Source organism: Mauremys mutica, chromosome 7, assembly GCF_020497125.1.
Source record: "Mauremys mutica isolate MM-2020 ecotype Southern chromosome 7, ASM2049712v1, whole genome shotgun sequence".
Lineage (NCBI taxonomy): Eukaryota > Metazoa > Chordata > Testudines > Geoemydidae > Mauremys > Mauremys mutica.
In genome coordinates, this window is record NC_059078.1 from 112,333,586 (window position 1) to 112,346,351 (window position 12,766).

The window sequence follows — 12,766 nt, forward strand, 5'->3', positions numbered from 1 at the left end:
TGATGGATTTGTGATGGAGGTTCAGAACTGTTCACATCTGCAACTCATTGTGTTTGCTGTTATTGCTCATTTGAAAACATCAGTTGATAACCCCATGCTCTGGCTGTCCCGAAACGTCTGACTGCCATAAACTGGGACTGGCGTCAGAGGATGGATCATTTGATAATTTCCCTGTTCTGTTTATTCCCTCTCAAGCATCTGGCACCACAGATAATAGGCTAGTCAGGGGTAGGCAACCCATGGCATGCATGCCGAAGGCGGCACGCGAGCTGATTTTCAGTGGCACTCACACTACCCGAGTCCTGGCCACTGGTCCAGGGGGCTCCGCATTTTAATTTAATTTTAAATGAAGCTTCTCAAACATTTTAAAAACCTTATTTACTTTACATACAAACAATAGTTTAGTTATATATTATAGACTTATAGAAAGAGACCTTCTAAAAACTTTAAAATGTATTACTGGCACGCGATACCTTAAATTAGAGTGTATAAATGAAGACTCGGCACACCACTTCTGAAAGGTTGCCGACCCCGGGCTAGATGAACCATTGCTCTGCCCCAGCATGGCCGTTCTTATGTTAGGAGGTCAATTTACTCATCAGTGCAATATATGTATAAGCTAAGCCTGACCTACAAGAGATTCCCTTTTTCTTCCACAACAGAACCATGCAGGGCTCACATCTATAATATATATTATATGTCGCAAGGGTCTAGATAATAACATCCCCCTCATGATTCAGTATCATTTTCTTTTCCTACAGTGAAATCTTCTAATATTGCTTTGATGGGTGAGACACCAGTAAAAGTCTAGCACATTCATTATTCATCTTGTCAGCCTAAAGATAAATGGTAGTTGCACAAATCCCCCAGAAAAGCACTTCTTGTTGTCTCCGATTACTTCAATAAAATCCACTGGCACACAAGATTTAATTTGTATGCTGAAAAATACTGATTTTTCACTTGCGAGCTGTTTTATCGCTTGACAGCATTTTTTAATGATTTAGGGCTAGATTGTATGTTCACTCTCGGCCTGTGTAAAGCGCAGTATAGCTGTGCAGCCCTGGAAGCAGCGTGGAGAAGGAGTCATGCTCTCCCCTTATTCCAGGGAGGTAGTAATCTGCTACTTACCCATACCAGAATACTACCCTTCCTGCACCACACCAGCTTAGCCCCACTGGCTGGCATGTTTAGGGGCTGGGACCAAGGTTCAGGAGCTCAAGCAGAGAAGCATGCACATGGGTTAGTCAGGCTATGATCCAGTGGTTCTCAACCTATTTACCATTGTGTGCTGCATATGTGGCTCACAATGCGTTATTTGGGCCGCATCCAATGCTACCTCTATGGCCCTGAGGATGTCACATGGGCTGCAGCTTGGTGCTGATTGGGCCACAAGTGGCCCATGGGCTGCAGGTTGAGAACCATTGATTGAGGAAGGGGGAAGGTATATTTTTCTATAGTACAGAAACTAGAGTGAAATCCACCTGAGCAAACACCTAGTACTGAGTAAAGCACTCACTTGTCTTATTAAACTGTTAGCAGATATGATGGACTGTGTAAATGCCTAAAGCCACATGGTGCTGTGCTGAGCAGTTCCTGGGAGGGGCACTCCCTCAACCTTCAGTGGGAGCTGAGGGTACTCAGCACTTTGCAGGGTAAGCCATGAATAGTACCAGGCACGTCTGTTCTTGAAGAAACAGAACAGTGAGGAAGTCCCTTCCAGTTCTTCCCCTTTGCCAACATGCCGATTTAGCCTACTTTGAGTCTAGAGCTAGATTATTCATGACTTTCCTTTTGACTTTAAAATCTCCCAGTGTTCTAAATGTAAGACTTTGTAACAAATGCTAAACAATTCTTTGTTTGGAAATTCCTTTTAAAATTGGTTTATGGTGCTGGTAACAGGAAGCACCTTAAATTATGAAAGCAAATAACAGATGTGTGTGTGTGTCTTTTGTTTTCTTTTAATTAAAGAAATAAGACCAAACCAATTAGAAATTATCTATAGTTTCTTAATTCAAGCAGTCACTCACAGGTGAGCTGCCTTTTACTGAGTGGAATAGTCTAAGCCAATCCGAGCACACGGTTACTGACTCATGGTCAGGTTACTGACTCACAGTTCCACTGGAGCTTTCAGCTGCCATACAGTATGGCAAAAACTGGCATTTGGGGTAGGTGAAAGATAAGGATCAAATGTACCTTCCTTACATCCTTGCTATTTACCAACCACTGGATGTCCCCTATGACATCTAATGCATTATCTTTCCTACTTCCCCCACGACCATTTTATTTTTTTAATGTGATTTCCACATTGCTGCAACCCCCTGCACATTCACTACTGCCCTAAGAACTCATCAACTGTATGCCCAAAGCAAATTTTAGGCAGGATTCTGTGACCCTCAAACACTTTTAGAGTAGTACCATACTCCACTGATTTCAATGGGACTACTTATGAAGCAAGATACCACTCTGTGTGAGTAAAGTCGGCAGAATTAGGCTCCTGGCTACATCTGCCTCTATCTTTTTACACTGTTCAAAATGCCTGCTTTTCATTTAACTTTTTCACCCTACTGTGATTGGGAAATACTTAATCAGGCTTCCTCCTAACTCAGTAATAACTGTATCCTGGGCGATTAAATATCTTGGCCTTCAGCTTCTGACTCTGTTTGCTCAGAATAGGACTATTATCTCGTAAAGAAGAAGCACGCTCAACTTATCAGCTATATAACTAAATATATTTATTAACTTTGGATTTACTCTCTTGTCCAAAGACAAAAATCATCAAACTACATCTTTTGTTTTGCCTTCCTTCTGAATTAAAGCCGCTGTCCTTAAAGATAAAAGACTCACAGGGTAACCCTGGCCCCACTGAAGTCAGTGGCAAACTCCCTTTGACTTCAAGGGAACCAGGAGTTCATTCTAGGTGCCACACTCATCCCTGAGATAATATCACTCAAGCTGGTGGAGATACTACAGGAATGAATCCACTCATAGAATTATATCCACTAACTTCTAAAAATATATGCTCTATATGTGGAGGTAACTGGTATGATGGGGGTACTCAGTGGCAGGGCCTTATTTAAATGAATGCAGTAGCTCTCCACAATAAGTGCTGAGAGATAGTATTGATATTAGTTGCTCCCACTAGCTTAACACCATTCCTGCATGTCCATATGAACTCTGCTGGGCGTGACAGGGTGAACAATAGCACTGTCATGTCAGGTTAGTGCTAGGATGCTTTAGAGCCTGATTCTGTGATATACTGGGCACCCTCGTTTCCCAATAACCCCTTGACTGTTCACAGAAAACCAACACAAAGGGGCTGTAAACATGAGCAAATCACAATGTAGAGATTTGGGGTAAAATTTTCAAAGGTGCTGTGGGCACTAAGAAAGGTCATTAGGTGCCTAAAGATGCAGATAGATGCCTACTGGGATTTTCAAAAGTGCCCAGACACCTAATTTAGGAGCCTTTCGATCATTCCTCACATCCATTAGTGAACTCCTGCTTAAATCTGAAACTGCACCATCAATATAGAATTCAGAATACAGTACTTCTGCTCCTCCTGCACTGCTCGTTTTGTTTTTTCTAAGCATGCTCTGTAACACTTCTCATATTATAAATAAGTTCAGGCTTACATAGTTTTGAATCTTATCATAATCAGAACCCAAGGAACAGGCTATAGTTACACAAGTTTTCCTGTTATCAAATGAAAGTGTGTTTAGTTTACAGTTCATAAAGCTGTCAAATGATCCATTAAATCTCTGGTACTTACAAACATGAGGCGTGTAGGTATGTTGTCTGATTGTACCAAAGGATTTTTATAAAGCCAGATTTCTTCTGGCTGGATAACTCTCTGGAATGGATCCAAAAACTCTGTAAAACTAAACATAACAATAAAAGATATTTTTTCCAGTTCAAAAAGATTATGGATATTGAAATAATAGCCTTGCAGAACCCCCTCCCCCAAAGTAATTAGGACACTACAGTCATTAATCATCCACACATATTGCCACCCTACACCACTGTTATAGTTATATAACCTTCATCCATATACACTCAGCAAAATGGTTCTGAAAATTGCATGAACTGCATCTTTTTAAAGAGTATCTTAAACTGCACTCCAGGGGATAAATTACCATTATTTTTGCTCCAAGTACAACACTAGAACAGGATACCATGGGAAGAAGGTGCCATGTACAGAAAAAGAAAAACATTAATTGATAAAAGTCATGACATCCAAATTTCAAGTCTCGGGATACAAAGTTTGGGGTTCAAAAACTAGTAGTCCTATAGTCATTAGGCAGATAGAAAGATACAATGAAGAGAATTTCTCCCATTGACAGAAAGAACAGGATAATATTTACAAAACATCTTTTCCAAAAGACACTTGTCCCCTAAAAAAGACCCAGCTGGTGAGCTCTTTAGATCTGGAATATGGACAAGTGACAGTGTCCAGCCTTTGAAAATGGAAAGAGCTATTACTGAAGTCAAGCTAGTAAGTCCCTTCTTTCTTGTTCAGATAACTTTGACTGGTTGTCTTTTAAAGTCTGAATACTTTAATTGGGTAGAAATGTCCTACGGAATTTTGGGGACAACCTGGAGGTCTAGATTTATTTGTAGCTCTTGCAAATATGTCAGTCTAAAATCATTCCTCCATGTCCTTTGACCTCTCTATCTTAAGGCAAAAGTGAGATGCTAGAAAGATGGAAAAATTCAAGAGGAAGAAAGGATGTTTATCTTACAATTGGGAAATGCAGGTGGAGGTGGGGATGTGAACCAACTAAGAAAAGCAGGATTTGGAAGGAAATGGGATAGTCTAAAATAATGTAGGGCCACATTTATAAAAGTATTTACGTGCCTAGTGGGATGTACAAAAGTGCTCAAGCTCCTAACTCCAATTGAAGTCAATGGAAGTTAGGCACCTACCTTGTTTAGTCACTTTTGTAAGTCCAATCAGGCATCTATCTGCATAACTTTGTAAATCTGGGCCATAGGAACACAAGTCTTCTGAAACAGAAAATCTCATCCAGGTCTCATAGCTCCTTCAGAAATCCACCTGAAACTTCTGGTAAATGTCATGACTAAGGCTACAAGAAAGCCTGATACAATAAAGGCTGCCAAATAATATATGCAAAAAAAAAACCCACCTTAATTTGTTGTCTGAATCCTCTTTCCACATTTTCTTCCCCACTACCACACAAATTCTTTTAAAAGCTTGAATAGAAATCTAGAATAATTTACAAATTTGTGGCACACAATATATTGAGCCCCATTTACGATTGTGGGCCAAAAATTAAATGAAATAATACTGATACTTTAGAAAACCAGAAACTCTCAAAGGGCTGCGAACACTATGTCATTTAAATGAATCATAGCAACAATTTTAGGATTCTGCTAGTTCTATTATCAAGGTCAATAAACCCAAGAATATTAAAAAGGCTAGAAATACTAAAACTTTTCCCTTTAGGTTACTTCCTAAAAAGAGGAAATCTGCTGGGTCTAGAAAAAACAACACACTTTCTCATGTGCCTGGTGAAATGCTTTTTTGTTTTGTTTTGCTTTTAAAAAAGGGATTAAATGATTGTTTCCAGCAAATTTTCTTTTCTTTTGAGTTTATCAGCTGTATAAATATTGAGACATTCTTAAAAACAAAAACTGCTTCAAGTCAGATTTTAAAAGTTCTCTGTTAAGACAAATATTTTATATACTAGATTCAGTGGGAAATTTTCAAAGGGACAAATGGCACCCTAAGGTTAAAACAAACAACACACATACTTTCCATACAATATTTTTCTTGTTGGTTAGGTAGGGCCTAATCAAGTCTGTTAAGATACCATTCCACTGTTTGAGCTAAACAGATTAAGAAAAAGATGATTTTTGTTGTAAAAATATTTTACAGATGATTTTTCTGTGCTCAGATAACTCAAGTCTGGCTCTGTTTGAGAACTTCTGACTCCTCATGTGCTGCACAGGTGTGCAGTCCTCTTTGAGAAATATGTGCTTTGCTACGGTTGAAAAAGATCAGTTAAGAAACCCTCATTGTGATACAATGCTGCTGCTTAGTGGTTGTGAAAAAAATTCAGATAACTAGCCAGGGCCCTGTCTTCCTGTTGGTTGAAAACATATGTGCGCACACACACACACACACACACACGAAGCTTTGGGGTCCAGTTTGACACATTGTTAAGCCAACTATCAGGTAGAGTCAGGGTATGTCTACATTTGAGCTGGGAGGTGTGATTTCCAGCTCGTGTAGACATACCCAGGCTAGCTTTGCTCAATATAGTACCTGAAAATGGCCGTGTGTCCACACCAGCATAGCCAGTGACTTGAGCTAGCCAGCTGAGAATGTACCCAGGGGGTTAGGGCTGGATTGTTTTGGGGGCAGCTAGCCCAAGCGGCTGCACATGCCGCTATAGTTGCAGCTATTTTTTAAGGGCTAGCTCAAGCAGAGCTCTCATAGGTACATCTATGTAAAATAGGACTTGCACCTCCCAGCGCCAATGAAGACCTACTCTCAGTGGTAAAAAAAAATCCTTACCACACCCACAGCTCTGTAGGAAATGCCACCCTCCCACTGGACTGTGGATCTGGCCACAGTGATGCATATGCTAGTCATGCCCACGCTGGATTACTGTAACTCACCGCACCTGAGACTGAATGTTGAAAATATGCAAAGGTGCCAGCGTGTGCAGACTGTGGCTGCCTGCCTCCTCAGCAGGCTGCTATGAGTATATCAGGGATTACGTCGCCATCAGTGGCCAAGCTGGAGAAGTAAACTCCTCTACACTAGGCAGAGCCAAAGACAAAATGCATGAGAGTTGGAGGTGAAGCATTCTCAGCTGAGGGTGTTCTATTTGGTTTGGAAAGGGTACCAGTACGGTCATGAGTGTCATTCTGGGAAAGTTGAAGGCCACCAAGAATCACAGTTCTACTGTATCTAATGCACTTCACAACCCTGGTTGTAAAAGTGGAGTGGCATGGGGAGGGCAAGGATTGCTCCTGAGAGTGCTTATCCAGACATACATATATAGACAAGCACATCTGTCTGGATAGCCAAACAAAAGCTAGATGTAGCGGGGTGGTCACCCACTCCTGCCCTGAGGGGCTTAGAGCAGCCCAGCAGAGGGCTCTGGCTGGGGCAAGCAGCTCCCAGGCTGATTGGGGAAGTAGGCACAGCTGGAAGCCATGCCCTGAACAGACCATAGCCGGCCCCTATAAAAAGTCTTTGAGCCAGGAGCATAGACACTCTCTCTGCCTTCAGAGAGAGAAGAGCCTGGCTGCTGGGAAGCTCAGGGTGCCTAGAGTGAGGCAGGGCTGGGGAAAGGCCAGAGGGGCTGGGGAGCTCCAGACTGGCAACTCCCCAGGCTGCAGGGCCTTGTCCAAGGCCCCATAGAGGCACTGGTTGCAGAGAGAGGCAGCAGGTCCAGACCCAACCTTGCCTATGATGAGTGGCTGACACTGCAGTCTGCTCCAGGGCGCGGGGGCGAGTTGGTGACTGGCAGTAGCCTACGACTGAGGCGAGGTAGGAATAGAGGGGGTGGGGGTTCCCCTGTGTGGGGAGACCCTGAGACTGCAGGGGCATTGCCAGGAAGCAGCACCCCAAACACAAGGGGCACTGGGTCCTGGGAGGGACATGGGGGCCAGCAGCAGCAGGACACTGGCCTGCAGAGGGTGCTCCAGAGGCTGGAAAAGCTAATTCCCTGGATAACCAGCAGGAGGTACCGCAGAAGTGAGTCACGCATCGCTACACTAGAATTTCAGCGAATGCAGTTATTGTAATGTCACATCTTAAATGACACCTTCCCCAGTGTATTTAGTGGTCTCAGTGACTCAAGGATGTGTTTCAAGGCATTGGAAAAGACAGACATGCCAAGGAACACCTTGAAGCACAGACACAGGCCTGGTCTACACTACGCGTTTATACCGAATTTAGCAGCGTTAAACCGTTTTAACCCTGCACCCGTCTACACAACGAAGCCCTTTATATCGATATAAAGGGCTCTTAAAACCAATGTCTATACTCCTCCCCGATGAGGGGAGTAGCGCTGAAATCGGTATTGCCATGTCGGATTAGGGTTAGTGTGGCCGCAATTCGACGTCATTGGCCTCCGGGTGGTATCCCACAGTGCACCATTGTGACCACTCTGGAAAGCAATCTGAACTCAGATGCACTGGCCAGGTAGACAGGAAAAGCCCCGCAAACTTTTGAATTTCATTTCCTGTTTGCCCAGCATGGAGCGCTAATCAGCACAGGTGGCCATGCAGTCCCAAATCCAAAAAGAGCTCCAGCATGGACCGTACGGGAGATACTGGATCTGATCGCTGTATGGGGAGACAAATCTGTTCTATCAGAGCTCCGTTCCAGAAGACGAAATGCCAAAGCATTTGAAAAAATCTCCAGGCTATGATAGACAGAGGCCACAGCAGGGACTCAACACAGTGCTGTGTGACAAGCGTAACGGAAAGCCAAAGAATCAAATGGACGCTCATGGAGGGAGGGAGGGGGGACTGAGGACTCAAGCTATCCCACAGTCCCCGCAGTCTCCGAAAAGCATTTGCATTCTTGGCTGAGCTCCCAATGCCTGAAGGGTCAAAAACATTGTCGCCAATGGTTCAGGGAATATGTCGTCAATTTACCTCCCCTCCCCACCCTCAAAGAAAAGGGAAAAAAATCATTTCTCGCCTCTTTTCAATGTCACCGTATGTCTACTGGATGCTGCTGGTAGATGGAGTGCTGCAGCGCTGAACAGCAGCATCCTCTCCCCTCCCCTCCCCGGTGGGGGACGGTACAGTACAATATGACTGATAGCCGTCCTCGTCATCATCCTGTGAGTGCTCCTGGCTGGCCTCGGTGAGGTCGGCCGGGGGCGCCTGGGCAAAAATGGGAATGACTCCCGGTCATTCCCTTCTTTAAGCTTTGTGTCCTGGAGATTCAGTCCTGGCAGATGGTGCAATAGGGCTGGTAACCGTCCTCATCATAGCAGCTGGAAGCTGAGCTCCTCTCTCCCCTCCCCCCCCCTTCATGTCTAATGGAGATTCTGGACTATCATAGCAGCGGGAGGCTGTGCTCCTCTCCCGCCCCACCCTTTAATGAGTAATGGAGATGTCCTGCCTGGAATATCATAGCAGCTGGAGGCTGCCTCCCCCTCATTTTATCTCACTAAAAAGTCAGTGTTTCTTATTCCTGCATTCTTTATTACTTCATCACACAAATGGGGGGACACTGCCACAGTAGCCCAGGAGGAGTGTGGGAGGAGGGAAGCAATGGGTGGTGTTGTTGCAGGGGCACCCCCTAGAATGGCATGCAGCTCATCATTTCTGCGGGATATCTGGGGCTCTGACCCGGAGCGGCTGTGCTCTCTGGTTCTCTAGTAGACTTGCCCCATATTCTAGGCAGGACTGACTCTATTTTTAGACAAAAGATAAAAAAGGGAATTACCTGGGAAGTCATTCCCATTTTTGTCCATGCGCCCCCAGCCGACCTCAGCGAGGCCAGCCAGGAGCACCCATGACAGCAGCAGACGGTACAATATGGCTGGTAACCATCATCGCCAATTTCCAAAGCAGCAGACGGTGCAATAGAGCTGGTAACCGTCTCTGCTTGCAAAGGCAAATTAATGCTGCTGTGTAGCACTGCAGTACCGCGTCTGTCAGCAGCATCCAGTACACATACGGTGACAGTGAAAAAAGGCTAAACGGGCTCAATGGTTACCATGCTATGGCGTCTGCCAGGGCAATCCAGAGAAAAAGGGCGCGAAATGATTGTCTGCCGTTGCTTTCACGGAGGAAGGATTGAGTGACGACATTTACCCATAATCACCCGCGACACTGTTTTTGCTCCATCATGCATTGGGATCTCAACTCAGAATTCCAATGGGCGGGGGAGACTGCGGGAACTATGGGATAGCTATGGGATAGCTACCCACAGTGCAACCCTCCGGAAATCAACACTAGCCTCGGTACATGGACGCACACTGCCAAATTAATGTGCTTAGTGTGGCCGCGTGCACTCGACTTTATACAATCTGTTTTTAAAAAACGGTGTCTGTAAAATCGGAATAATCTCGTAGTGTAGACATACCCACACTCTTTGATATGTCTACTCTAGGCCTTGATGCATTTCCTCAAGCTATGACGACCAATGGATACATGTGCACTGATGCTTCAAGGCAGTGCATCTAGTTGTATGAGCATTAGTGCACTTCTTGAACTGTGTCACATTAGACCACACATTTATATAACACACACATTTGGGTATATGAACAAATGACAGCACAATTAAAGGTTTGGGGGCTTTCTGCTTCTTTGCCTTCTGTCTCCTTTTTTCCTCTTAAAACCAAAAAGTATTCATTAAACATTTGTTTGAGGAGTTAAACAAATGTAAAGAGAAACAAATGTATAGTTCTCATGGGAATCAACACTCAACCACACTGCAAATACATATTAAGGCATAAAAGTTAACCCCCTTAAAAGAAATGCAAAGTACTACATATGTAGAGGAGAACAAATTATAATAAATAATGTTAGCATATTTTGGCTCTAGGCAGAATCATAACTGAATTTTCTGATTATTAATCTTTGTAATCTTCTAAGGACAGATTTAATTTTGTCTCAGCACTTAACCAACAATTATAATTATATATTTTGTAATAACAATGCAGTGTCCACATAGCTTATTGAATTTGTTTATGAATATCTTGCTTCCCTTTAATTGTTTCTATGAAATATGGTCAAGAACTGCATTGGAACATAATGAACAAAAAGGAAAGCAATTTGCTGAACTTGAACAAGAATCAATTAAAAAAATCGTAACTGAACAAAAGGAAGCAGAAGTGGAGGTGGATGTTGTTGTGTGAGCAATAAAGAAAGAAACAATAGAACGAGAGGGAATGGAAAAAAAGAGACGGTACCAGAAAAAACAAGAAAAAGATCACATTTTTTTATAGAAAGACCAATTATTTTTCATACCAGTTCACATCACCGGTGGGCAACAGGATCTAAGAATTCACTAGCTTTGAATGCATATGTCCTATTAAACAATCATGTGGATACACTGGTTTCCTAAGTTTCCTGATAATGAATGATTTATGTTCCTTGGTCGTTTGTTAGTGCAGTCTATTACTATTCAGAAGCTACCACAAGTTGGGATGAGTATGTATATTAGTAAGAGATGGCTATAATCTTTTTTGCCAGGTCTTACATAAAGAAAAATGGTTTGTAGATACTTTGTATCATAAATCAAAACATAGCCACAGCCATCCTTGAATAAAGAAAATCTCGTGTTTCCTGGGTTGTAACTTAGAAAGTTTACACTTTATTCTTATGAGTGATTATAGGATTTACTTTGCTTTCCTCTTTCCTTCCCTTTCCGTACTTTTATAGGTTTTGGGAAATATATAACATTTGATAGTACTAGTCTAACAGACAAAAAGACACAATGTTCAAACATACTAATTACCAGTGTGGCACTTAATTGACGGCCTTAGTCAATAGGTCAATTAAGTGCCACACTGGTAATTAGTACAATGGGTCAATGATAGGATATTGTTAGCCTTTTTCCAGAGGGTATGGCTGGAGAGTCTTGCCCGCATGCTCGGGGTTCAGCTGACCGCCATATTTGGGGTCGGGAAGGAATTTTCCTCCAGGGTAGATTGGCAGTGGCCCTGGAGGTTTTTCGCCTTCCTCCGAAGCATGGGGCAGGGGTCGCTTGCTTAAGGAGTGGGTGGATCGGCTTATGTGGCCTGCATCTTGCAGGAGGTCAGAGTAGATGATCATAATGGTCCCTTCTGATCTTGAATTCTATGATTCTATGATTCTATGATAACAGTCTGAGTCAAAGCCTTAAGTGAATGGAAAGATTCCCACTGGCTTGGATCAAGCCCTTGGGATATTTGAAGAAGCCTAAAGGAGTTAGACACCCTAACTCCATTAAAAGCAGGAAAGAGTCCTGTGGCACCTTATAGTCTAACAGACGTATTGGAGCATGAGCATCCGACGAAGTGGGTATTCACCCACAAAAGCTCATGCTCCAGTACGTCTGTTAGTCTGTAAGGTGCCACAGGACTCTTTGCTGCTTTTACAGCTCCAGACTAACATGGCTACCCCTCTGATACCTAATTCCATTAAAATTCAACTGAAATTGGGTGCCAAGTTCACTTAGGCTTCTTTGAAAATCCCAGCTTTATGGTCTAACCAATCCACTCCTAAACTGGCATTTAGGCACTGAAATAAAAGGAGTCTGATTTTCAAAGGCACTGAGCACCAACAGTCCCTATTGACTTCAGTTTGATTTAAGGGTGCTCGGGATTTCTAAAACTGAAACCACTTATATGTAGGTGCCTAATTATAGATTTAAGAGCCTAAAGTTAGATATTAGGGTTTAAAATGTTTGTTCTAAATAATATTGTCAATAAAAAACATCCAGGGATACAGAATTAACCAAACTTCCTATGCGCATCACCAAAATATCCACAAGGAATCTGGGAATTGTGCCTCCACTGTAACCACTGCCACTGGCATTAAAAACCACAAATAAGGACTAAGGTTGCTCTTTGAATCATAACCTTTTATTGTTTCAAATTGACTACATAGGGTATCTGCAATCATAGAATCACAGAACTGGAAGGGACCTCGAGAGGTCATCTAGTCTAGTCCCCTGCACTCAAGGTAGGACTAAGTTTTATATGTGTTGGCATTCAGCAGTGTGAAGTCATAAGGAACCAGGGACATCAGAAAGTTTCTGGGATCAGAAAGAGTGGAGATGAAA

The 12,766-nt window shown here is 43.0% G+C and overlaps 1 protein-coding gene across 1 annotated transcript in view; it reads right to left on the minus strand.

Annotated features, from left to right (window-relative positions):
* PLPP4 (phospholipid phosphatase 4) overlaps positions 1-12,766 on the minus strand; it is a 104,607-nt gene that overhangs the window by 59,997 nt on the left and 31,844 nt on the right. Inside the window, exon 2 of the mRNA XM_045024844.1 lies at positions 3,770-3,878. Within this exon, the coding sequence (XP_044880779.1) occupies positions 3,770-3,878 (109 nt within the window). The remainder of the gene's footprint in view (positions 1-3,769; positions 3,879-12,766) is intronic.